General features: G+C 43.4%; 2 protein-coding genes across 5 annotated transcripts in view; one reads left to right on the top strand and one right to left on the bottom strand.

Annotated features, from left to right (window-relative positions):
- ttc17 (tetratricopeptide repeat domain 17) overlaps positions 1 to 14,891 on the bottom strand; it is a 39,292-nt gene extending 24,401 nt beyond the window's left edge. The window contains exons 1-12 of the mRNA XM_054732230.2: positions 13,764 to 14,891; positions 13,184 to 13,273; positions 12,860 to 13,029; positions 12,624 to 12,735; positions 10,749 to 10,880; positions 10,466 to 10,575; positions 10,240 to 10,387; positions 8,058 to 8,197; positions 7,529 to 7,689; positions 6,870 to 6,982; positions 6,212 to 6,364; positions 5,314 to 5,429 (exon numbers count right to left, since the gene is read on the bottom strand). Of these exons, the coding sequence (XP_054588205.2) occupies positions 5,314 to 5,429; positions 6,212 to 6,364; positions 6,870 to 6,982; positions 7,529 to 7,689; positions 8,058 to 8,197; positions 10,240 to 10,387; positions 10,466 to 10,575; positions 10,749 to 10,880; positions 12,624 to 12,735; positions 12,860 to 13,029; positions 13,184 to 13,273; positions 13,764 to 14,276 (1,958 nt within the window). The 5' untranslated portion in view covers positions 14,277 to 14,891. The remainder of the gene's footprint in view (positions 1 to 5,313; positions 5,430 to 6,211; positions 6,365 to 6,869; positions 6,983 to 7,528; positions 7,690 to 8,057; positions 8,198 to 10,239; positions 10,388 to 10,465; positions 10,576 to 10,748; positions 10,881 to 12,623; positions 12,736 to 12,859; positions 13,030 to 13,183; positions 13,274 to 13,763) is intronic.
- traf6 (TNF receptor-associated factor 6) lies at positions 13,959 to 25,292 on the top strand. Of its 4 annotated transcripts, none has more exons than XM_015956342.3 (8): positions 13,959 to 14,098; positions 17,126 to 17,471; positions 17,693 to 17,843; positions 20,028 to 20,186; positions 20,268 to 20,339; positions 20,550 to 20,627; positions 21,331 to 21,654; positions 23,914 to 25,292. In XM_015956342.3, exons 2-8 carry the CDS (start codon positions 17,146 to 17,148, stop codon positions 24,511 to 24,513), a joined length of 1,710 nt encoding a protein of 569 aa, XP_015811828.1. In that variant the 5' UTR covers positions 13,959 to 14,098; positions 17,126 to 17,145; the 3' UTR covers positions 24,514 to 25,292. The 4 variants fall into 4 exon arrangements, with proteins under 4 accessions (XP_015811828.1, XP_015811830.1, XP_015811827.1 ...); XM_015956344.3 differs by having other exon boundaries at positions 14,038 to 14,098; positions 17,146 to 17,471; XM_015956341.3 differs by having other exon boundaries at positions 14,051 to 14,186.
- Positions 25,293 to 26,702: the final 1,410 nt, after the last annotated feature.

Below are 26,702 nucleotides of genomic sequence, written 5' to 3'. Positions count from 1 at the left end.
CCTTTAAGCCTAATTTATACTTCTCCGTCAGCTCCGCGACGCATTGACAGAGACGTTTTGCTCTCAGATCGTTTTTCTCCATCAACTGGGGATTGTTGCAAAATAATTCCCTGACAGGACAACAGAGGGCTGTAATGTCCAGTAATGGTCAGTTTTCATGTACAGTTTGACCCCTTCAATATCTGGTCGACATGGAGACAGGAGTCTGCATGTTTTGCTTTTAATCTGCAGGATCCTGCTATTCCATCAGCCCAGGCTCTCCGCAGCTCGGAATACATGTTAAAGTGTCAACAATACTGTTCCCTTCTCAAGGCCCTTCTGTGCCAAGCCTGCATCGTTATCTAGGCTAGACGGGACTGTTAATAATAGGACTGCTTCAGCTTATCTGAGTTAATCATTCGTATAATAATAATAATGTTTTGATTAATCTGTGCTTAAATCAATAAGGTTCTTTGATCTGTGCTTGAATCATTGAAATGAAATGAAGTATTACATTGATTTATATATATGGTAATCAGTAATGTTTGATATGACAAGGAAATCGTCACCTGCACCAGACACAAGGACAAGTTGAAGTTAGGTTAAACTCATGACAGTTATTTCTTTACCCATGGGCGTCGCACCCGTGGGGGATGTGGGGGATGCAACACCCACACTTTTCTTATTGAGATCGTTCAACTGACACCCTCACTTTTCCAGCTGTTTTGCTCACCTCCACACCAGTCTGGTTTCTTTATGTCGCACTCACTCTGTTTGCCTCATCTCCTTCTTCACCTCCCGCTTCTGACAGCCGATGTCGGGTTTCCAGGAGAGCAGGAGAGGGAGGGACGGAAGAGCTCGACTCAATTCATAATTTTACATCTCGGCATTAGCTGTACAAAGCCGGAGTTTGATAAAGTGAAGAACAACAATTTGCAGAGGTTTATAACAGGCGCGGCGCCAGGTTTTCATTTTTGGGTGGGCCACGGTCATTTTGGACGGACCTTAATAAGCAGTGATTTAAGTGAAGCAGGCAGGTCGCGCTAGAAAATTTCGTTTCAAAAGACGTCATAAATATGTTCCCCCGTCATTTTTATTTCTAAAATATGAAGTAAAAACTCACAATTTAAAGAGCAAGTCACCCCCAAATCACTTTTTTTTTTTTGCTGATAAACTATATAAAGGAGTGTCTAATCATGCTACAGACACATGTAGTCAATAATTTGGCAGTTCAGTGCATCTTGGTTAAAGAGCAAGTCACCCCCAAATCAACTTTTTTTTTCTGATAAACTATATAAATGTGTGTCTAATCGTGCTGCAGACACGTGTAGTCAATAGTTTTGCACTTTGGTGCATTTTAGTTAAAATTTAAATGTTCTGCCTTAAACTGTCAGTGTTGTGCCGTTGTCAGGTAAAAACTCTTCACTGCATTTGAATTTAAATCTGCCACCGCTATTGGCTAAGAGGTATGCTATGATGTAAACTGGTACATTATGATGTCACAATGTCGTGAGTGTGTGTATTTGTTAGTGGCTCCACCCTCTCGGTCTGCTAGGCAACAGCATTTGTTGCATTTTTCAAACATGAAGTGGGAGTGAAGTACGCTTCTTGTAAGGGGTGACTGGCTCTTTAAAATTCAAATATTCTGCCTAAAACTGTCAGTGTTGTGCCGTCGTCAGGGAAAAATTCTACACTGTATTTGAATTTAAATCTGCCACCGCTATTGGCTAAGAGGTATGCTATGATGTCATCTGGGACATTATGTCACAATGCCATTGTGAGCCTGTGTGTGTGTATTTGTTAGCGGCTCCGCCCTCTCGGTCTGCCAGGCAACAGCATTTGTTGCATTTTTCAAACATGAAGTGGGAGTGAAGTAAGTTTCTTGTAGGGGGTGACTTGCTCTTTAATTTTCATTCATTTGTCATTAATATGTAGTCTACACCCGTGCGTTAAGTGGATCATCTTCCAGTAAAAGCAAAGCATCCAGCCCACCTCTCCAAATGCGTAAAATGTGCATCACAGCCACTAGGCGCGCCGCGCGCTCCGTCAGCTACGTCAGCCCAGACAAGAGCAGAGAAAATAGAGACAGAATAGAGGATAATTCTGCCTGGATGTGGATGGAGATTACATTTTACAGCAGCCTGATCATCATTTAAATACGTAAACCATCACCTGTCTTCTAGTCCATGCTATCAGCATTATTTTAATTGGTGTGTGTGTGTGCGTGTGTGTGTGTGTGTGTTTTCCACTTCAAACACTGGTCTAACCAACCAGACCAGCGTGTCCAGTAACATATTAATGTTACAATTAAACAGTTTCACTTCATGTAGGCTAGGAACATTTCACCTGCCGTGGCCCGACCGCTTCTGCTCCACATGAACTTTGTGCGTGATCAAATGTCTCTGCAGGTGCTTTCTGAGCTGAAAAGGCTATTCTGCCTCAGACAGACTGGATGTGTCATGCATCTCCATATTAGAGACGGGAACAAGCGTTATTCAGCCAAAGTTTCATAATCAGCGAACACTTTTCCAAGTGACACATCCCTCAGAGAGACCGGCTTTCCAGACCGCTTCAGTGGGAGGAAATCTTATTGCATGCGTCGTGGTTCTGCACTGCGCTGCGCTGCGAACCCCTCTACAGATCTTCAGCTCACTGTCCACCGTGTACGCTCCGAGCCGCGCTGAGCACAGTGTCCAGTATAAAGCTCTGATGTTCTGATGGGAATCATCTTGATTTATTTAGTTTCCTCTACGATGTGCGTAACGATTGAAATGTCAGCTCATCTGTGTGTGCATCAGTGTGCGCCGGGGTAATTATTTAAAAACAACCAACATCCTTGAGTTTATCCGTCAAAATAAACAGTCTAATGGAAATATCTGTAACCTGCCATTTAACTGTTTTACCTTCCTGTGAAGATTGTTGCAAAGAGAAACAACTAAACTTGATTAACCTCAGAGCCATGCGCACTGCGCTGTACTGACTGTAAATGAGGGGGAAACGATTTAATCGGATCCTTTTCTTTTCAACATGGTTTAATGTAAAGTTTCATTCAGTACAAACTCTAGTTACACCAATCTAACGAGACAGAGCCTGGATTTGTATTCTGAACAGTTTAAACATGTTTAAAACGGAGACATGCGTGACGCGTCTAAAATTCGCACCTGCTCCGCTATTATGGAAATTAAACTAACGAGATGAATAACATGAACTTATTTTAGGCACAGACAACATCCCCCACACTTTTGAAAAGCTTGCAACGCGCCTGTCTTTACCCCAGATCAAAGCATCCGGTATCTCAAGGAGGAGTGTTTTCTGAAGAAGTTATCTTGGTAATAACCCTTTACATGGCACGCTCCGAATGGCCAAGTAAATCACAAAACAGAATCACTCTGGTGATTCAGCAGTAGCAGTCGCATTCCAGCTTTCATCACTCAGCATTCAGTTCTAGAGAAAGAGCTCCGGAACGGCAGTCCGGAGCGACACTATTTAGCCTTGAGCAATTTTGGCAAGCTGCCAAAACCCTGCTAAAAGCTGCCTACTGCTGACACAGCAAACGGTTCCTGCAGAACAAAGCTGATATTGTTCCGACTCCTTAAGAGTCCTCCTAGACTCAACGGTTCCATCCATCTGTGGTGACCCGGAAAACATCTCTGGACTGGAGGGTCGGTGCTGCGGTATTCTACAACCTCGGCGCCAGAGGTCATCCGACCTCTCTGACCTTCGGATCCACGAAGAGGCTCTCCAAGAAAGGGTGAAGTAGACACATAGATAGCGTCTGATGCCTTTTTGATAAGAATCAACCTTATAGCTCAACGCAAACCAAATTCTTTCCCTTTTACACCCAGAACTCAGTTCTTCTAGATACGAATGTTCTGATAACATCATATTAACATCATATTCACACAAAGGCACCATACATCACATTTCATCCACCTAGATCCATCCATTCATCACAGTAAATATTAGTTAACTTGTCATGTTTTAATTGTTTAGAAAATAAATTCTTACTTTTTATAAACCTGACTCTTTTCTTGAATCAAGATGAAGTCTTCTACAATCCCTGAATAAACAAAGAATCCTAGAATCTTCTGATTAAACATCCAAAGACCAAGCAGGTAGATATTATATATTTATATAGAGTATCACAGCTTACTGGTCATAAGTAGAGGTAATACGAAAGCAATCAATTTACCAACTCCTACAGGACGTAGCGCTATTCTGAGGTATCCTGTCACCATTAGTCATGTATCCGGTCCATGATAGTGTATTTACTATTGTGTTTACATTGTTTTAATGTATTTCAGAGACTTTTTAACACGGACACATTTGTCCCTCATTCCTCTTCACCTCTTTATGTAATCGGCACCTCTAAACCCACGTTTCTCATCTTTTCCATCCACGAACAAAACGCCTGCTGCATATCTTTGTACTCATTCAGTCACGAGTGAATAAACATTCATATTTTCAGACTTTTTCCATGATGCGTTCTTCAATCTGTTCCGTGTCTGCCGCTAAATATCTCTAAAGATGGTGCTGATGACGAATGAAAACAGGAAGCAGCGTCCTGACCAATCACAAGCTTGCATTGCTTTACATACTATATATATATCATTACTTAGATTAGCTATTTTTATACTTTGCTTGTTTTTACGTTATTGTATTTTTGCACAACTCTGTTGCTGTGAAGCTCGCACACAAGAATTTCACTGGCATGTACTGTACCAGTGTACCTGCACATGTGACGTGACAATAAAAGTGATTTGATTGCTGTCTTCGTCTCTTTCGACGGATAGTTAAAATTTGGGGCATGTCTCCGTCAGCCTCCACAAGCCCGTCTGAGAGCCCTTGCGTTGACGCAAAATGGCGCTGCATGTCTCCGTACCGACGCAGAAGGATAAGTATGAATTAGGCTTTAGTGTTTAATAGAAACACCAAATGCTAAATATTCATCACATCAAAGGAACTGCATTCCATTTAACAGATATTTTGTTCCAGTTAGTCTTAAAGAGCAATCTGTTTACAAGGAAGTAGAGCTGGAATGCAGCCCTTGTTCGTACACCTCTGATTGTTCTTGTTCTTCCAAAAGCCTGCTAAGAAAAGGGCCGAAGGAGAAAGGAAGAGCATTTTCAACCATGGCTGCTGTTTTAGTGGGTCACAGGCAGGTTCAGGCAACAGATTTGAGCAAATAAGAAATGCTGGATCACTCAATAGACCAGGTAGACAACAGGGACAAAGACATTAAAATCTCTGCAGCAAAATAAACCCAAGCTTTATCACTACAAACCCTTCTCATACAACTGCACCCACGTAAACATGCAGTGAAAACAAACTGACCTGAGGCCCTGTGATTCAGGTGACAGGTAAAAGGTTGGCAGCATTTGAGCGGGGGGGACAAGAGGGTACTCATGTGCACAGTCACTCTTCTGAGGCCATAGTATCTTCTGGATGTCCTAAAAGCAACAGATAAAGGTAAGTAAATCACTCTCACCTTTAGGGTTTTTAATCAGCTTTAACAAACTTTAAATCGACCAATCAGCTCAATAACAATCATTTATTTACTTTCTATTGGTCCATTTCCAACAGTTGTGAGACACTGATGGGGGGAAAAAAGCATTCATTTGTCAAAGCCAAGGATGGACAATATCGGTATCGGCCGATGTTAGTCATTTTATAACATATCGGTATCTGTCTGATGAGTAAAACTGGGCCGATATTAACAACTGATATTTTTCCCATCTTGTTTCTGTTAGTGTATCTGTTTATGAGGATTGGGGGGGGGGGGGGGGGGGGGTGATGTGGTACTCATCTCAGAAGCGTAAATGTGTTTGTATAGAATTACATATCGCAAATTCCACTTTGAAGAAATAAAGCAAGACATTTAAAAATTCAGCTTGCATAATGTTCAGTCTATTCAAAATTTGCAGATTTCAGAAGCGTATGTGTCACTGTGGGTGACATATATGTATTGGCAACTATAGGTTATCGACCATAACAGTGATATTAATATCGGCTATCAGTATCAGCCCAAAGACATTCATACGGGTGCATCCCTAGAGAAAGAGTAGAAGGGTACAGAGCTCTGCTCCAACTTGAAGATTTTCAAAAGATTTAGTTGAAACTGAATATTATCAGATGTAAACCTCAAAAGTGTTTACATGAACTACAGCATGTGATGGTGTCATAGCAACCATTTTCCAAGAGAGAGAGACCCCGTGCTGTGTTTCTCTCCTACCTGTGTGTGGTCCTGATGGTTGCTCCAGAGGGCAGCAGCAGGGTCCTGATCCCCAGAGACAGAGGGATGGAGCTCCGGGCTGGTCGCTGTCTGGTTTGAGCTGCGTTCCGACATCAGAGCCAGGCTGGAAGCTACCGACACCTCCTCTCCAAACTGCACTCAAAGAAACAAAACAGAACTGTAGCCTGATGGAGATCACCAGCCTCTGTGGTCCAGTTTGTCTATTGCTGTATTACTTTTATTCTGATCACATACAATGGGGAAAAAACAAACAAGAAAAAACGTAATTTTTAGGATTATTCACCTTCAGCAGAGTGTTTTAGGCTCCACACTGGTTAAGTGTGGCCAACAGCATCACCAGTAAAGCACACGTCAACACGGGACCTCATCTGACACAAATATGTAAATACCATCTGTTCTCCATCCGCAGTTTTCTCTAAAGACAATGTGCTTAGGTCCACTGGCCCAACACTCAGAACATTCACAACCAGGACCTCCAGATAGATACATCTGTTGGTTTCAAAAGCATCTCTTCTGTTTCTTAATGAAGAGATTTTCTAGTTAACTGTTTTAGTGACAAGGTCAGGTCTGTGCAGATTTAAAATTCTGAGTGTAGATGCAGATTTTTAAGCATGGTATCAAAAGATCCCAAACTCACTTGGACAAACTGGACATGCTCAAAAAGGTCGCCCCGGTGATAGCGCACGGGCAGGTCAAAGGGGCAGTAGAGGCTGCGCTGCTGGTGACCCAGCAGACACATCTGATGGTTCCCTGAAACACATCACACACACACACTCCTCAGCTGCTGCTGCTTCTCACAGCAAAACGTGTTCATTAACGCAGCATGCATGCACATAACTATAGCATCGTAGAAATGTCTCAACATCAACACATACAAACTTCCATTATGACTGGATTTCATTCATTTTCTAACCATCAAATGTTTTTTGAATAGGTGTCAAGGTCATGGAGACAAACTAGAGAAGTAAAAAAAAAAAACAGATTGTCAAAAACTCAAGAAACATTTAAAACTTATTTTACAAACAGTCAAGTTAGATGATGAAAACATGGCTTTTTGCATCTAAATGGGTTTGCTGCAAACACAACAGCACAACGTCTGATCAGCTTGCCCTTCATGATGCTGAAATGAGGCTCATTCTCCCTACTCATCAGGATTATTCAGCTTAAAAGAAGCTAAATTATAACCTCCACCATAATATGAACTATTCAGAATCTTAAATTTGAAAAGTAGATGAATGACTTTTAGGGTTTGCGATCATTCTGCCTTCATGTCCAGGTTTAGGCGCCGTGTCTCACCAAGCTGAGCTTCCTTGGCCATCTGGGTTTCGTGAATAATGTTGCGTAGGATTTGCTCTTCCTGCAGGAGCTTGTGTTTATCCAGGGCCTCCTGTTGGCGGAGGTAGTGGTCGTGTTGCTTCTGATACTCCTTCAGCTCGTTCAGCGTCCGCTGCAGAGACCTATGACCGTGGGACAATGGAGATGGAATAAACAGGATCTTTGGCATTAAAAACAGGGACCGAGACAACTTCTTACTTACATACATGTTCAGATTGACTGATCAATGGTTCTATGGATGGTTAACCACCAGAAACACAGAGATTTTTTGGAATTGTGCACCAACCAGCCAATTTCTAAAATGTATGTCTGATTCGGATTATTCTGCAAATTTTCTCTCAGCAGAAAACAATTTCACTGAAAATTGAAATGCCAAGATTTGAAGGTTTCATACAATAAACCCCATCTGAATAATTCCTGATATCTTATTTTTGTGTGAGGTTTAGCTTTAGCAGCAGCTCCCCGAGTGTGTACTTGAGGACTGGTGCACCTGTGCTGGGCTTCTAGGCGCTGCTCCAGTTTCTGCTGACAGAGCACGGCGTGTTTCCTCCTCAGGGCCTGCTCAAAGCCCGGCTGGGCCTGCAGGGCTTGCTCGTAACACAGCACCGAGTGGTTGTACTCCCCAAGCATCTGGTGGGACCGCAGCAGAAGAGTCAATTAAAAGACCACAGAGGTGGTTCGGGTCAAAGTCAGATTTCTACACCGAACAACTCAAACTAACAGACTACAAGAAAATAGAGTTGTACACACGGATAAAGCACAAAGGCGCATTACATTATGCTGGTAGGTCAGAACACAGATTTATTTTTTCTTTTATCTTTATGAAAAATTAACATCATTGTGTTAAAACAAACAACGTTCACCACCACGGTGTTCACATTTTACGGTCTTGCCACATATTCTACACACAGCCAGGACATTTAAATATAATCTATTTACCAATATTAAACTAAGCTTTTAATGGGACGAAAGCAAGCAAAATCCACGTTTTGGAACGTTTGACCATGTTTAATTGTTATTTCGACACCCCATAGTAGGGCTGGGCAATATGGCCTAAAATAAAATCACTGATTCTATTTTTTTTTTCAATTTGCGATATTATTTCGATCCTCCTCCCCAATTTTTAAGAAAAACAATAAGTACAAATGGAAGAGAACTTAAAGCTTTTTTTTTTTTGCTTTTATTTAATCGAAAGCATGTCTTTCTTTGTGCAAAGCTACTGCTTCGGTGATTGTTTTCCGCCGTGCCCATTTCCTGTCATATGCGGTGCCTTGTGCAATGGATTTGGCTACAGTTAGCTGTTTGTAGCTATGGTTTGTTGGTCACTGCAGTTTTGTTCGTCTCGGAGACACTGGCATTTTTTATTTCGGCTGGATGCCTCCGTTTCAGGTGCTGAAATAGGTTTGTGGTGCGGCTGCCTTTGACTGCAGAGGGCTTTAGGCAAATGCAGCATGGGCTCTCTTGCTCCACGTCTGTCGCAGCAAACCCATACCAGTTCCAAACAACAGATGATTTTATTCTTAGGAACAAACTTCCCACTCTCACCACTAGCCGTTGTTGCTTGCTGTTGCTGTTTGGTGTGTGCTATGACGTTGTTGTCACTTGCCATATTGCTATGACAAACAACGCTACGGAAGCCAAAAAGGCGCCAATACATAAAAATTGATTTACTTGATTCAATCAATTCTTTGGCTAGGCCTACCCCAAAGCAGTAGGGTTTTACGTGTGTACTCTGCTCCCTCAGCTGCAGACCCTCTACAGGCCTACAAAGCTATTGCAAATGCCTGGACGAAAAGGTTTTGAGTCATCATGCACTGCTCCTGTGTGGACTCAGGAAACTGTGGAATCCCTTCTACCACGGACTGTAAACACCAACATCCAGTCTCTCCGTGTAGCTACAGACGTGTAGTTTAATCTACACAGATGTGAACAAGTGATTACTTTCTTTTCTAGTCTGCACTTTAAATAAAGCCTAGAACCCAAAATGGGTTTCTGTCTGCAAGGAGAACAGGATCCCTGTCCAGTCTTCCTGAAGAATCTGCAGAAATGGTTAGATTTTATCTTCAAGAGCTCTCAAAAACTGAGTCAGACTGTTTGTTAAACCACCACCAATACGGGAGTGGTTTTCAGACAGATTACTTCTTCAAACTAGTAGTATTCCAGCGTTAAAACCATCCGATGGAAAGGCCACAGTGACGTGTGCGTGTTAGTGACTCGATTATCTGATGGAGAATCTCCGGAGTGGGCGGATGCACTCTACAGTTACTGTTCAGTTCAGTGACCAGGCCACTGAAAAAATGTCCCGGCGCTCCGTTCGCCAGTTCACCACAGGCGTGCACGTTGCCAAAGCTGATTTCTTCTTTGTCATGCTCCATGATACCTTCCTGGGGATCTAGGATTACATCATGAATTGGGTGGAATTCATATGGGTGGGGGTGGGATTTCATCTAATCCAAGCGTCTTATTTCTGAGTTGACAAAACATTTCAAGTATCTTATATTTCAGAACAAATGACGTCTTCACAGTGTGAACAGTAACATTTTAATCATATATGGGCCTGTCCTTGCTCTGTAAAGTTTAAAATAGAATGATTTAAAAAATCTGCTTAATACAAAAAGCAATTAAATCCTAAGCAAACTACTGAATTCTGATTGGTTTTCTTTTTTACTTACGGCGTAAATGTTTCCCAAAGTGTAGTGACTGGTGAAGAGATCTGAGGTAAGGTCCAGCGCTGCGTGAGCGAGAATCGCAGCATCTGCTGAGAAGTGGGCCCGGTGCAGGATGTTGGCCATGTTGATCAGTGCTACGTCCTTGTGCTGCCTGTAACCACAACAGACACACCCATGAGGACTCTGGTGTGGCAACCAGCAAAGTTAATGATGCAGAACAGGAATTTACCTGGGAGAGAAATGTAAAGCTCGCATGACACAGTCCAGCGCCTTCTGAGGCTCGTTCTTCATACGCCAGTAAAACGACGCCATGTTGTACAGAACCCAGGAAGAAGAGTTCTAGAACGCAACATTCACAAAAAAATGTTTCTTTTTCTGCAGAAAACTAAAACTCACCGATGCTGCCTGACACAAAATCACACATAAAGTAATAAAACTGAATCTAAACCTAAATCATTTAGTCCAGGTTTTAGGCTGGTTTTACAGAAGCACTGAAGTCCAGGTTACATTACCCTCAGCAGGCTCTGATGGATGCGATGGCCCACCTCGTCTACGCTGTGGCCCAGCTTTTTAGACAAGGAACTAAAAATAGGATCATCCTTAGAAAGAAGCGGAGAGGTCAAGTTCCCCCTCTCCTGTACACCCTGGAATAAGCAAAGAGTAGAGATGTGTTACACGTGGGGATGTTCAGATGACATTTTTTTGCTCCCGATCCGATTCCGAGTCATTTGATTTTGAGTATCCGCCGATACTTTTCAGAAAAGCATTAAAATAACAAGAAAAAAATAAATATTTTTAGCAAAGCATTGAAATAGAATCAGGAAAGCATTAAAATAAGAAGAAAACACATCCAACAGGAGGAGCTGTGGCGGGGGGGGCAGGTGTCTGGTGAGTTAACCAAGTTAGCTTAAACTCGTGTGCTAACATCCCAAAATTGTACATATTACTATCATGTACCAGACAATTAAAATAGTATCGTCAGTTAATATAATATTGATACTAATGAGCGTCTGTCAGCGATCTCATACTCGCTAATATCTGTTCACGTATCGTAGTTTAGCTTAGAGAGAGGGAGAGAGATGCCTGTCATCCGGTTCTGGAGCTCATGCGGGCTTCTGTGAGCTGGATTTGGCCCAAACACAAGCGAGACAGTCGAGCTGGTATTTTTAAAAGCCGCACATTCTCTCTTGGTGGTCAAGGCGGCGGTTCCGATCCGGTTCCAACCCGGAAACCAGCTGGTCCGCTGAGCCACGCGTCTCTTCTGGAGGTCGGTTCTGACGGTGATCCGAGCTCCAGAAATCCTCATAAAAATTTTTTAAACCCCACCACGGGTTTCTGGAGCCCAGCGCGGACCTCTCTGTCCCGGTACCGACCGATGCGGGCTACAGCTGCACAAAACGCCCTCAGGCACGGAGATAGAGGCCTTGTTTCTCTTGTCTGGAGACCCGGGGACTCAATGTCCGGACACGCTGGAGTTGGTACAGCCTTCACACACTCTAGTTTATCAACATGAACACAACCCACCACTAGTAAACACAACTGGAAAACATTGTCTCTCTACGCTAAAACTACCCACTCTCCACATTGAGCTGAGGCAGCGCCTAGCTTCTAACTCCCTTTGGTTATATCAGAGGTTCAGATTTAGAAAAAAGCTTTGCTGGGAAAGGCCACGTTCTACTAGAAAGACTCTGCTGTTATATATTTTAAAACCAAATATCCACAATAAGCTTTTTAAATAGTAGTTTTTGGACAGCATTTTATATGAATTAGAAAAAAAATTACCTGCAATTTGCTCTTTAACCCATTTTCTGGGGGAAACCCTGAAATCAACGTTTTTTTTTTCTGATAAACTATATAAATATGTCTAATTGAGCTGTAGACATGTGTAGTCAATAGTTGTGCACTTTAGTGCATTTTAGTTAAAAATTTTATTTTCTGCCTAAAACTGTCAGTGTTGGGCAGTTGTCAGGTAAAAACTGCACTGCATTTGAATTTAAATCTGCCATTGCTATTGGCTAAGAGGTACCTTAAAACGGTAGCTGGTACCATATGATGTCACAATGTCATTTTGAGCCTGTTTGTGTGTGTGTGTATTTGTTAGTGGCTTCGCCCTCTTGGTCTGCTAGGTAACAGCATTTGTTGCATTTTTCAAACAGGGAGTGGGAGCGGAGTAATATTCTGGTAGGGGGTGACTAGCTCTTTAAGAATTAGTGAAACCCACAGCAGAACATGAATGCTGTGTAGAGATAACAACAGAATAACATAATTCCTTCATGTATGAATCTTTTCTTACATGATCAAATCTCCAAATAGTTTATTTCCCACACCACAGATGCTGAGGGGTAAAAAAATAATGTGACAATTCACAAGATTAATTTTTTGCTCACCCTGAGATGCTGGAAAGCATGGATACTAAAAGGTAGTTCAAAAACATTTGCACAGTCTGGCTTCTCTAGATCTGGCGGCAGAGCAGACCGTGAGTCAACGTAGTCTTCAGCGCTGAAAAGTAGGGGAAAAAAACCCAAACAATCATTACAGAACTTTTCTGTAAATTCAAAACTGGAAAAAACTGTATACATTCAAATATTGTCTGTCTGCTCTGAGAGTTTACCTGAGACCTTACCTGATGTCTTTACTTTCCAGGGAGACATAAGTGCCGTCATAAAGATCCAGGTCTCCCAATGGTACCTTAGCCATCACACAGTCAACATCTTCTTTATAGTGTCGCTGCTCCAAACCCGTGTCTCGATCTTCGTTCTCCTCAATATGAATCTTCTGTGCTACTAGCTGCTTCTGTTCAAATGTAATAAATAAAAGCACATGAATTACTGGTAACCAGACACAATGGATTTTGCTGATAATCACTATTTTTATGTAAATATTTTATTTGAAAGAAAAAAAAAGAGATATCTACATGCACTCTGTTTTTAAAAGAAAAAATAAACACCTCCAGCTTTTTGAGGTAGTTAACCCGCATCTCTTGCCTCATGAAGATTACAACATCATGCGGATGTTTCAGATTTAAAGGAGAGTCCACCTGAAACGAAAGTGCAAAGATCACAGAATTAAAACCATAGATGACGGCGAAGGTTTGTGTACATGACACTCTTTACTCTCAGATGTGCTACTTCATCCTGTCAGCGCCTGCAAGCTTGACACATAAACAAACACAGCTCAGTCCCCTCGATCCCACTAAAGCGGACAGTTTCTTAGCGTTTAATCACTTAAACAGTACGTTGGTTTAGGCATGAAACTACTGTTATCTTGATTTTGTCTCATTTGCCCAACTGATAAAGCAGCGTTCCTCTACTCAGTAAAGCTAAGTGAGTCACTAGCCCTTCATTTTGAAGCGTTTGCTGAACGTAACGTGTAACAGAGCAGACACGTTGTGTTCAGTTTAAAACAAAGCTACAGCGGTTCAATCAACACGATGAAAAAAAACGTTTGTTTTAGTCATTCTAATAAAAATTGTTAGCTTGATAAATAGCTACATAAGCGTTAGCAGGTCAGTGAGCTAACTGACATACTTGTTGTTGGATTTTTCCATCCTCGGTGACAACCCAATGAGTCGTAGCTCCCCCGGAATCCACTAAAAGTATACAAATAATCAAGAAGAGCCTCCCGTGACACGAGGTTTTCCGTGTGTAGCTGAGACGGCAAGGCAAACACACAGGACTAATTTTCCTGAGCTCCGCCATTTTTCTCTCTCTTTTGCTGCTGTGCGGCAATACAGAACTCCTGCCACGGGGAGGCGCTCGCGTGCCTAGAAAGAGAAAATGTTGGCACGTCATCTTCGGTGACGTTTGGAAAACAAAAAACAGGAAATCTGAAACAAAAACTTCGAGGCTGTTATAACCCAAAGGTGGGTGATTATCTGCGATATCGTCAGCGTTCATAGTCACAGACGCAGTCCTGCTGTCGAAAGCGTGTGTGTACTTGTCCCTGTTTTGGTCAGTATCTTTGGATTTCTTATTTCTGTTTCCTGCGTCGTTTTGGTTCAAAGTTGCAGTTCCGCATCTGGGCATGCCGCCTGCTAACATGCTGCATACAAAAGTGTACTTTATCTGATAATTTTGGCTTTAAGGGTTACTGAGTTACAAATTAGCTTAAAAATGTGACGTTTTATCGACTTGCGATTTAAAAAGTTTAAATTTGGTTACTTTTAATTCAGCTGTAAGATAAGGACGATGCCTCTTTTAGCTAATAGTACCCATATAGTACCTCATTATAACGAGTCAGTACATTACACTGTTGTTGTTACACGTTTAATATGTAAACACTTGGATTTATCGGATAATTGATATACTTTTCTCCAGTTTTAAGACACTGACGAGAAATATTTAACTCATTGTGTTATAAAGTAAAAGTTCAAAGTAAATCAATGGTTTGAGCATTTAGTTGGAAAGAATTAGCTCTGAGAACTTCACAAAAACAAAATAGAAACCTCAAGGTTTTATTTGAAGACAATGTGACGTAAAGTCAAAGACGGTCTTCAACTCCCACCTCCGGCAGAGCTTTGACCACGTCCCGAGAGCAGTGGGGGACATTGAGTCCGAGTGGGCCTTGTTCCACTCTGCGATTGTCGAGGCGGCTGTTGCTAGCTGTGGTCGTAAGGTGGCCGGTGCCAGTCGTGGTGGCAACCCCCGTACCCGCTGGTGGACACCAGAGGTTCGGGGAGCCGTCAGGCTGAAGAAGGAGGCCTACAGGGCGTGGCTGGTCTGTGGGTCTCCGGAGGCAGCAGACAGGTACCGGATAGCCAAGCGGGGTGCAGCAGTGGCAGTTGCCGAGGCAAAATCTCGGGCGTGGGAGGAGTTTGGTGAGGCCATGGAGAAAGACTATCGATCGGCTCCAAAGAGGTTCTGGCAAACTGTCCACCGCCTCAGGAGAGGAAGGCAGCAACTCGCTCACACTGTTTACAGTGGGGATGGGGAGCTGCTGACGTCAACTGAGGCTATAGTCGGACGGTGGAAGGAATACTTTGAGGAGCTCCTCAATCCCACCAATGCGCATTCCGAGGAGGAACCAGAGCTGGGAGGTCTGGGGATGGACTGTCCGATCTCGGGGGCAGAAGTTGCTGAGGTAGTCAAACAACTACACAGCGGCGGAGCCCCGGGGGCGGATGAGGTTCGTCCTGGGTATCTCAAAGCTATGGATGTTGTAGGGCTGTCATGGTTGACACGTCTCTACAACATTGCGTGGTCATCGGGGGCAGTTCCTAGGGAGTGGCAGACCGGGGTGGTGGTCCCCATCTTTAAGAAGGGTGACCTGAGGGTGTGTTCCAACTATAGGGGGATCACACTCCTCAGCCTCCCTGGAAAGGTCTACGCCAAGGTACTGGAGAGGAGGGTCCGATCGATAGTTGAATCTCAGATAGAGGAGGAGCAATGTGGTTTTCGTCCTGGCCGTGGAACTGTGGACCAGCTCTATACCCTTGCAAGGGTGATGGAGGGGGCATGGGAGTTTGCCCAACCAATCCACATGTGCTTTGTGGATTTGGAGAAGGCTTATGACCGTGTCCCCAGGGGCACCCTGTGGGGGACGCTCCAGGAGTATGGGGTGGGTGGCTTTTTGTTAAGGGCCATTCAGTCCCTTTACCAGAGGAGCGTGAGTTTGGTCCGCATAGCCGGTAGTAAGTCGGACCTGTTCCCAGTGAGGGTTGGACTCTGCCAGGGCTGCCCTTTGTCACCGGTTCTGTTCATCACTTTTATGGACAGAATTTCTAGACGCAGCCGTGGTGTGGAGTGTGTCGAGTTTGGTGACAGGAGAATCTCGTCTCTGCTTTTTGCGGATGATGTGGTCCTCCTAACTTCATCCAGCTCTGACCTTCAGCTCTTGCTGGGTAGGTTCGCGGCCGAATGTGAAGCGGCTGGGATGAGGATCAGCACCTCCAAATCTGAGACCATGGTTCTCGACCGGAAAAGGGTGGCTTGCCACCTCCGGGTCGGGGGATAGGTCCTACCTCAAGTGGAGGAGTTTAAGTATCTCGGGGTCTTGTTCACGAGTGAGGGTAGGAGGGATCGGGAGATCGACAGGCGGATTGGTTCGGCGTCTGCAGTGATGCGGACGCTGAGCCGATCTGTCGTGGGGAAGAGGGAGCTGAGCCAGAAAGCCAGGCTCTCGATTTACCGGTCGATCTACGTCCCAATCCTCACCTATGGTCATGAGCTTTGGGTAATGACCGAAAGAACGAGATCGCGGATACAAGCGGCCGAAATGAGTTTCCTCCGTAGGGTGGCCGGGCTCAGCCTTAGAGATAGGGTGAGGAGCTCGGACATTCGGGAGGGACTCGGAGTAGAACCGCTGCTCCTCCGGATCGAAAGGAGCCAGTTGAGGTGGTTTGGGCATCTGGTCAGGATGCCTCCTGGACACCTCCCCGGGGAGGTGTTTCGGGCATGTCCTGCCGGCAGAAGGCCCCCGGGTCGACCCAGGACATGTTGGAGAGGTTACATCTCCAATCTGGTCCGGGAACGCCTTGGGGTCCTGCCGGAGGAGCTGGTGGACAAGGCCGGGGAGAGGACGGCCTGGAGCTCCCTAATTGGGATACTGCCCCCGCGACCCGGACCCGGATAAGCGGAGGAAGACGAAGACGAAGTTATTGGGGCGTCTTTTAGGTAATATAGATGTTAGACATGTCCTAAAACCATGGATGCTGTCATTATTACAGTGATGTAAGTAGCACGACTTGTCTCGAAGGAAGTTGTTAGGAGGAAGTTAAAGTGGCTAAAGTGAAATGAGAGGAGAAGAATATTTCATTTGTTTATTTAGTGTTGTGGTGATCAGCATGTTTAGGACACAGGGACATTCAGCTGTGTGGGGAATTTGTCTTCTTTTTTTACAGTTGCATTTTTATTTTCAAAACTATTTTAATTGTACAAATAATCTCTTTCAGCCATCTGTGACCTCCTACAGATGGCTTGCTGTGAGAGCAGTAAGGGGAGTCTGGAGGAGGACAGCAATAATGAAGTTAATGGCAAGGAGCTGCCTGGATGTGCCTTAGCGATGCTGGAAAAGGAACGAGAGTATCTTCTGAGCCCTTCGGAGGGTCCCGGCACCTTCATCAGTAACTCCTCCAGTTGTCTCCAGGCTGCTGACCCCCTTCAGGGCTACGATGTAGAATTTGACCCACCCCTAGAGAGTAAATACGAGTGTCCTATCTGCCTCATGGCGTTAAGGAACGCCATTCAAACACGCTGTGGTCACCGCTTCTGCAAGAGCTGCATTGAGAAATCTATTCGGTATGTTTTCACTCTGCTCTTAAAATAGTCCTGCAACACAGTAACTAAAGTTCATATTGTATTCATAACCCCCCTCCAACAGTCTAGTTTTCTAAATGTCCTCTGAATTTAAATGATCTAGTATTTTTGTGGTTTTCTTACCCAAATGCAAGGCCCCACATGTAAACTGATAAAGTTAATCCTCTGTCTAAATAATTACTGTTCTTCCTCTTGCACTGCAGTGATACAGGGCAGCGGTGCCCCGTGGACAATGAAATGCTATCAGAAGACCAACTGTTTCCCGATAACTTTGCCAAGAGGGAGATTTTATCGCTAACTGTTCGCTGTCCAAACTCCGATTGTGCCGAGAAAATGGAGCTCCGACACTTAGAGGTTAGAATTTGAAGTGACACACAGCTTCTCATCCAGTTCCTGTTTTAAAATGACATGTTGGATCCTTCGGTTAAAGGTGAAATTAGTAAGAATTTTACAATGAATTATGAACAAAACAGTCTAATGTCTCAGTCGTGTTGGGATGAAGGTTACAATGAAACGGATTTCCCCTCTGACGGCTGCAGGGTTGTCAGTTTTTCTGCTTTTAAAACGACCAATTATTTACAATCTGTCCTTCTTCCATACTTCCTGGTTCCAGATCGACCGATATTGGTTTTTCTATTGCCGATACTGATGCCAATAAGTAAAGGTCATGGTCAGCCAATAGCTGATGAACGATTTATGCTGCTGATATTTTGGGTCGATATCTATGTCCAACACTCAGAGGTTTTCCACCCTTTTTCATGCTAAAATGTCACTAATGACAACAGTTGATGCACAAAATTTCATAAAATGAATTTGTGTTTGAAAGCTGAATTCAACCAGCTGGTAAATCTTAATTTTGTTCACTGCTGTGTTAAAATAAGACATGTAACTAGAGTTCATAAAAAAAAAAAAATCTGTGAACCGACTAATAAATATTCAGAACCGCTAAATAAAGAGAGATTTTAATTGGAAATACGTTTTAGAGCAACTCTGTAACGGCACGAGGCTGCTCAGAGATGTTCCTGACTTTAAATCATCTTTACTAAGAAGGTATATTGGCCAATGCCGACATGTAAAAAATGTCTACCCCTATTCTAGAAGCAGTCGTATGTGAACAAGCGGGGTTGCCAAGTCTGCGCAAACATTTATATTTCAAGACTGGCCGGCAAAAGCTGCAGTGTTGTGGAAATAATGTTAAGTCAGTAAACAGGAGCAGCCCAGATGTTATTTCTTGTACCCTTAAGAAGCCATGGCATCTTTTAATTTTACTCTACTAACAAGTGGAGATGGCTAAAGGTTAACATTAAGCTAATAATGCTAATGGTGAATTATCTCAAGCTACTTTTGTCAAATACCAACAACTTCAATTCAGTTCAAAAATACTTTATTAATCCCAGAGGGAAATTGATTGCTGTAGTACCCCAGAATAATAATAATAATAATCAAGTCATCAAAGAGTTATTGTATATTACAATGGCTGTTGGCAGGAAGGATCTCCAGTAGCGGTCAGCGTTGCAGCAAAACTGACGAAGCCTCTGACTGAAGACACTCCTCCGTTGTCGTACAGTCTGGTGAAGAGAATGCTCAGGGTTGTCCATCATTTTCTCTGGAGAATCCTTCTTTGCATTATCTCCTCCAGTGGTTCCACAGTCGTCCCCTTGATATTACAGCCCTTGATATTACAGTGAAACATGTTTATCTAATGATCAGCTTACTGTGTACAAATTGCCTTCCATTTTCATCTAGAATCTTCTGCTGCTGATTTGTAACTGGCAACAGTTGCTCAGAGTGGACTTGTTTGTTTTGAAACATGGACTGCAGTACCCACATTTGACCACAGGATGTCACTCTTATGTCATGCGCTAGCTAAGGCATTTAGTGGTTTGAGACTGGAAGATCCTGGGTCGGTTTATACTAAAGACTTTGAAAATGGGACCCAATGCCTCCCCGCTTGATACTCGGCATTAAAAAGTTTGATTGGGGGTTTAACCACCACATGGTTTTTGAGCGTGGCTGTGTCTGTAGCTCACCGCTCCCTCAGAGGATGGTAGTGTGCGTGGCAACTAATGAGACTTTATTCTTAAATAAACGTGTGTACTATACAGCAGACATAAAAAGAAATCTTTATCATTAATCTCTAAAATAAAAAAAGATAGCGATGGCCTAACTTACCTCATCTTCTCTAAACACAGCAGGAAGCTGACATGTTTGGTTCTGACCGTTCCAACGGTTCCTAACACTGTTCAGTCAACCACAGACGGAGGTTTCTGGATTTAAAATAGTGATACTCGTCATGTACTCACGACTCTGAGTTGTAATAATTAAGAGATTTGTATTTAGTTCACAATTTTCCCTGGGATATTTCAGATTCTTATTATTCTTATTATTCATTATATCCTCCTCATTGTATTTTGGCTTTGGGGAGACTTTGATCCGTCTCTGGTGTGGTAAACAATCATCGTTATTTCAGTTTTTGCTTTCCAGCTGCAGTATAAATTTTCTTCATTGTTGCTGTATAATTCTTTTTGCCCTCTCCAGAATCATTTGGCGCAGTGTCAGTTCACCACTGTGCCGTGCCCACAGTGCCTGCAGGCAGTGAGGAAAAGCTACCTAGAGGAGCACAAAGCGGTCGAGTGCCAAAAAAGACTTGTATCATGTCCAGACTGCGTGACACACTTTTTTTGGGATGAGAAAGAGGTACATTTGTCTTACTGATATCCAACTTTGAAAACTGAGTATTAGTCGTCTTATATTTTTGTTTTTGTTGCGTTTTTTTAGCTTCATGAGCAGCAGTGTCTCTTTGCCAGCGTGACGTGCCAGTACTGTGAGTTGGATCTCATCAGAGACCATGTAAGTCCCACTCTGTATGTCCAGTGTGTCAAAGGTTTATGGTTTGTGACGAATCACTAGCTCGGCCACTGCTTCCCTGTTGTTGAAACATTTAATCACAGCAGAGCGACCTTTAGATCATTTTCAGTTTAAAACAGGAAGTTACCTTGTTCTATTGGTCACGTGTTACAGCTTTAAGAGCTGCTAGTCAGGTCTGTTTTGTCTTTGCAGATGGAGTCTCACTGTGATACAGATTGTCCCAAAGCTCCCATTGCCTGTAACTTCAGCATTTTCGGATGTGAAGAAAGGGTAGGTGATGGCCGGGACCTTTTGATCCAGTAGGAATATTTAAAGACCAAATTCACTAAGAAACTATTCTTTATTTATTATTTTGAAATGTTATCACTCACTCTGAGTTTCACATGCATCCTAAACATGAAAATAGTCTTCTACCCGTATTTCCTGTATTAGCCGCGGATATAAAACACACAGGGAAATGCTCGGATTAGAAAAAACACACAGATCTATGTTATACTGAAAATTAGCATTCTTGTACTCACTCACCTTGGCTCGAGACGGGGAAGGTTGTTGTAGGTTTAGCATCCAGGAGAGAGCAGAGCACATCTTAGCTAGTAGAAGCTAACCATTAGCTTTAGCAACTCAACAACACAGCAGAACTCCTTCAGACTTGTGTTGTTTGTGGAGATGAAAACATCAGCGTTGCAGAGTCAGTGGGAGAGTCGTGTTGCTGTTAGCCAATCAGAGGAAAGATGTCTAAAATCCAAATACTGCTGTTGTCTGCTCCCCTCTCCTCCAGCTGACTCCTACTTCCTGAAACAGGAGCACAAGAACTTTTTTTTTTCCCTTGGAGAGTGACTCACAAGGCGTTTATTTATCCTAGAGACCGCTGCAATGAATTAATGAGCAGATGAGCACTTTAACAACCCAAGTTGTTACACAGCCAGACCAGATATTTCTTAAAGTAGAACTAAAAATTGCGTTCCCTCTGCAGATGCAGCGCCATGACCTGGCCCAACACATGCAGGAGTTCACACAGATGCACATGCGCTACATGGCTGAGTATCTGCGTAGCCTCAGCCTCAATGGCACCACACCAAAGCCCCTGCGCATGCTGGGACCTTCTGTTTCCACTGAAGATCCAGGACCTGCAGCATTGGTGTCAGCCTGCGGTGGCGTCAGACCAACTGCAAGCTGCAGCATCAGCTCTGCTTCATGTCAGCCCAGCGAGGAGATGCAGAGGCTCAGAGAGATGGACGGACGCTTGGTGAAGCAGGATCATCAGCTGCGTGAGCTCATCATCTTAAAAGAGACACAAGTGAGGGACTAGATATTGACCTATTGCCGATGCGTAGAGGTAATGGTCAAACGATGGCCAATGTGTGCTGCTAATTTTCACAGCTTATATCTAGACATTCCTCCTTATTTACATGCTAAAATGTCACTAATAACATCAGCTGATGCACACTGAACTTAACCACCTGTTGAATCCTAATTTTGTGCTCTATGTTAGGGTCAAACATATACTCAGTGCTCTGGGTAGATTTCACCCCAGGGATACTAGTTATGGGATTTATTTATTTATTTGTGTGCGTGCGTGGTTGCCCCCCCCCCCCCCCCCCCCAACAGGATTTATCTTTTTTTCTTTTTCTTGGGCCTCGTGCAGGCATCTCCCCATCACGCACCTGTGTTCCTCACAGAGTCACATGGACCCCCTGGGGATTTCTGTCTTTTTTTTTTCCTCACTGAGTCACTGGCATCCAGTACTTTCCTCTCTGGGGGTCCGGCGGACCCTTCACCCACCCACCAACGGGCCTGGTAACGCTCCCATTCAAATAACCCCTCCCCTCTGAGAATTCTAACTGAGCCAATCAGAGCTGAGCAGCGTACGTCACACACCGCGTCGCTCAGTTTCTCATAAACCACAAAGATGGCGTCTGAAGCAGAGTTCGCTGCAGCTCTTTCCTCTGGTCTAAATGACTTGAACACGTCTTTAAAACCACATCAAGAGGAAGCGCTAAAAGCCTTTCTGTAAAGAAAGATGTGTGCACCGTCTCCAGACGTCATGTGTGACTACAGCTAAAAAACTACAGCGTTGCACGATACAGTCGTCATTTCCCCCTTTTTTCTGATTGGTTATTTTTGAGCTGGCTAGTCCCGCCCCTCATGGTGCTCTCTGCCTCTGAGTACCCAGACTCATCCTCTGTGTAGAATAGACGGCAGGTGAGTCTGGCAGGTCAGGCTATGGCAGGTAAGCGGCGCTGGATAAATCACCTGGAACTTAAGGCTTGCTCCGCGTTAGATCGACAGTTGTGTCGTTTATCAAACCCAAACTATAGACACATTTCTTCAGCACCGAATCACACGGTGGGTCCTCAGCACTGCTAAGGTACTCCAAGTCATTTTTCCCTGAAACCCAGAAGTCCAACAACTTGTAATTAAAATGTAGACATTAGTAAACCAGATCCTGTCATCTCGAAACACAAAAGTTGCTTTTTCATCGTTGCAAGTCTTAGCTAGTATGTGGGGGTGCATAGGTAGGAGCACCTCCACCTTTTGATTATTCAGGATGCTGCATCTGTATTCTGGTCATATTGTAAATAGTCACGGAGTCCACGGGGAATGCTGTTTTAATCATACAAATACATCAATTGCACAAAGTTGTGGATATTTTGCAGTTATGGGAACTATTAAATAAATAGTTTTGTCTTTAGGGATTTTTTATTTAATTGATCAAATTGTTTGACCCGTAATTATTGGCGTTAATGTTGTTAGTTGCCACAATGACTAGAAATCCTCCTTTTATTATTTTTGTGTTGCTTCTCAGTATCACATGCTGTCTGTCGTTTCAATTGCTTTTCACATAGATGCTCTTTATTTCCATCAGTTCATATTTCATGTTGCTGTTAGGTTTTATGAATATTTCATAGCTACAGTTCAGATTCAGGTCAGCTAGGGTTTTTTGTCAGACGCTGTGCCCTTCAGCAAACAAGAATCCGTGTTTATGCTAATACACCCGTCTTTATTTGGGAGACCCTAGCCACTTCACATGCCGCTCATGTCGGAGTGTGTTGAACGTCGTCTTTGTACTCGGCACGCTCACTGCTTCTTACTCATCTCGTCACAGGTGTGTGACCCAGAAGCCTCTAAATAATTTCACTGTCTAAAAAAAGGCTAGAGTTGTGCATCTCTATGTTGTGTGTGTGCCGGGAGGGGTGTTCATGTTTCTGCCCCAACGTGCAGCCTTTAATGTGCTGCGTATAGATGGAGGGAGAATTTTAAAGAGATGTGATCAGTGATTAAAATGCAGACTTGCACTCTTGCTTTTCCACGCCAAAGGCAAACACAGCCTGAATTTTAGTACCCAGTGCAGACTGAACACAGAGGAGCGCTTGTATCCTCTTACTTTAGTCCTGGGTCTGGGTTACCTGAAAGATAAGAAGGTTGGTAACAGATCTATTAAACTTTTAGATCTGTTACCAGTAAAACTGCTGTTTCTTCCTATTGTTCTGTTATAACCCTTGTTATAAGCTTGCATCGTTTGAAATTTAAATGCAGTCACTCATTTCGCCTACAGGCAGGGCAGCTGGCGGAGCTGAGGCGCCGGGTGTCGGTGCTGGAGGACACCGTAAGAGAACTAGAGGCCCAGCAGTGCCATGGTATCTTCGTCTGGCGCCTCCGAGGATTTTCCGGCCTCCTGCGCAACCAAGAAGCAGGCCTGACCGTGGTGGAGCACAGCCCCGGCTTCTACACCAGCCACCCAGGCTACAAGCTGTGTCTGCGTCTCCACCTGCAGAGCCCCACTGCCCCACGCTGCTCCAACTACATTTCACTTTTTGTCCACACCATGCAAGGAACTTTTGACGGGCAGCTGACCTGGCCCTTCCAAGGGACCATCCGGCTCGCCATACTCGACCAGGGACCCGAGGGTCAGCATCACATGGAGGTGATGGAGACAAAGCCGGACCTGCTAGCTTTTCAGAAGCCCACCATTCCGCGCAATCCCAAAGGATTTGGTTATGTGACCTTCATGCACCTGCAGCAGCTGAGTCAGAGAGTGTATGTTAAAGATGACACCCTCCTGATACGCTGTGAGGTGACGCCACGCTTTGACAACGTTCTTCATCGTGAGGGACCATCAGTGCAGCCGAGAGGCCCGGAGGTGTCACGAGACTAAAGTCAAACTCAGTTGGACGATGGTCGTGTTCGTGTGTCGAGCACAACTTAGCGTTTCAGTGTTGCTCGTTCCTTCAATAGCAGAGAAAAGTAACAGCCACAGTCTTTTATAAATGCTTTTATTTATTTGTTCATCAGCTTCCAGACCCTCTGAACCTTTGTTGTTTGGTCCTTCTCAAAAAACTTGATCTGAAACATGTTTTAAGAAGAAAAGAGTGTTATGCTTTGACTCGGTTCTTACATTTGTTGGCAGGTAATTAGCAGATTAACCTTTTCAGTTGCTGCTGAACTGAATTGATGCTCAATAGATTTTTATTTGTAATGTGTCAAAATTTTGACTTAGTGTCAGAATCAACCAGTACTGATCGGCCAATCTAAAACTTACAAATCAGACTTTCTCTTCTTTTTTTGTTGGATTTTAATCACATCTCTGCAGAGCTGGAAGAAAATTTGATATGTTTGAATTGGCCATATTAAAAGTTCAGAGCTGTGCGACTTCTGTAACGACCTGTTCTCATGAGGTGCTTCCGTGTTTTTGCTTTTATCCCGCCTACTAATGCATTGAGCATCTGTGTATTCTCAGCGCTAGATTGTACTAGAAGTTGTTTTTTATTATCCGAACGCTCTGCAGGTTATAAAATCTTAATTAGTGCATTTAAATTGTTACAATGTAATTACGTATTCAAAATGGAAATATTCTGATTTGTTTTTGTTCAGATACTAGTATGGTGCCTTCACTTTTTAAATACACACATCATTAAACACGCTCGAACTGTTCAACTTGTGTTCTCATGGCATCATCTACCAACACATACACACACAGAGGATCATAGAAAATGAGAACGGCAAGGGATCATAAATACAGCCGACTCTGGGAAGAGTGAGAATGGTTTTATTGTACCCACAGTTTGCATCATGAAGTTTAATATCAAACAATAAAACGTAACTGCTGGGTAACAAAAAGGTGCCACAAAACACTTAAATTGTTCGTAATTACAGACTTTAGTAAGAAAAATAAATGCAACACTCACCCACTGAGTCCTGAAGGACTTAAAAGTTAAGCTGCATAAAAAAGTCAAGCTTTCATGTGTTCATTTGATTAAATTAATATATTTGCTTGTTTTTTTTAACTCCCTGGCTATCAAAGGTTTATAAAACAAATTTTACCCTTGTAATAACTTTCCTGCCTGAGGTACGATTAGTTCATCCATTCATCACAAGTTCATTTTTTAAATGTTTTCTGAAGATGGAACAATTTCGTTCACTGCATTTAAGGTCACATTCCTTCATTTACACTAAAACTTCAGTGCACATCTTTTACTGCAAACCTTAATGACCTGTTCACATTCTGAGTTTTCTGCTTCACGGGTTTTTAGGTAGCTGTTTAAAGAGTCAGTGTGGCACAATCAGCAGAAATTTATGACAGGAACGCTATCAGCTTTGAAGAGATTCGGTGCATAAAGAGAGGAAGAGGGTGTACGGAGATGTGTGTTTGTGGCATGTGTAGACACGTGGAACGTGTGAATAATCTCAACGTTGGCCTTTACTGAACACAACTGTTGAGCACATTTACTTTAGGTTCTTCCCATCTGTAACGTTTAATTTTATTGATGTCAGTCATGGAAGATTAATATTGCAACCGATATTTAATGCTTTGTTTGTTTGTTTTGCTGGTTTAAAGCTGCTATAGCAAATCTACAGAACAAGCTAGATCACAGAATACTCACACTTCCCCTTAGGAATCATCCTTGAGTCGCATCGGCCGTGGCCGGAAACCCACAATGCCAGAGGAAATGACATTGTGCTAACCACCAGTCCCGTCATTTCATTTTGATTTAATTTATAAAGCCCCTTCCATGACCTTATCGGAAAGCCCAAAGGTGGTAGCAGCCAGTTGTTTCTCCTTCTCTGATATTATTGAGCGGAGAAACTCGCACTACCCTGCCAGCACATATTGGTGGGCCCCATGTGGATTTTTTCCATGGTTTCCATGGTGGCCCCACAGGGTTTTGCTCAGAAAGATCTTTGCCCACATTGATTTTAACGGTCCCTACATGGGTTTTCAGAGGGTTTAGAGTCTTTGCGGGCAAACCCTGGTGGGCCCCATACGATGTGCCCATATATAATCCATATGGGGCCCACCTATGCATGTATGTTGGCTGGATAGTGGAGTTCTGTTGCTAAATACAC

The sequence above is a fragment of the Nothobranchius furzeri genome, chromosome 9 (assembly GCF_043380555.1).
Source record: "Nothobranchius furzeri strain GRZ-AD chromosome 9, NfurGRZ-RIMD1, whole genome shotgun sequence".
Lineage (NCBI taxonomy): Eukaryota > Metazoa > Chordata > Actinopteri > Cyprinodontiformes > Nothobranchiidae > Nothobranchius > Nothobranchius furzeri.
The sequence above is the reverse complement of the archived record's forward strand: the minus strand, read 5'-3'. Positions and strand labels throughout refer to the sequence as shown.

Bases quoted from the DNA above. Each gene is read 5' to 3' on its own strand.
- traf6 (XM_015956342.3), top strand. From the start codon at position 17,146: ATGGCTTGCTGTGAGAGCAGTAAGGGGAGTCTGGAGGAGGACAGCAAT. The intron at 17,472-17,692 runs GTATGTTTTCAC...CTTGCACTGCAG, and splicing joins TGCATTGAGAAATCTATTCG to TGATACAGGGCAGCGGTGCC. The intron at 20,187-20,267 runs GTACATTTGTCT...GCGTTTTTTTAG, and splicing joins TTTTTTGGGATGAGAAAGAG to CTTCATGAGCAGCAGTGTCT.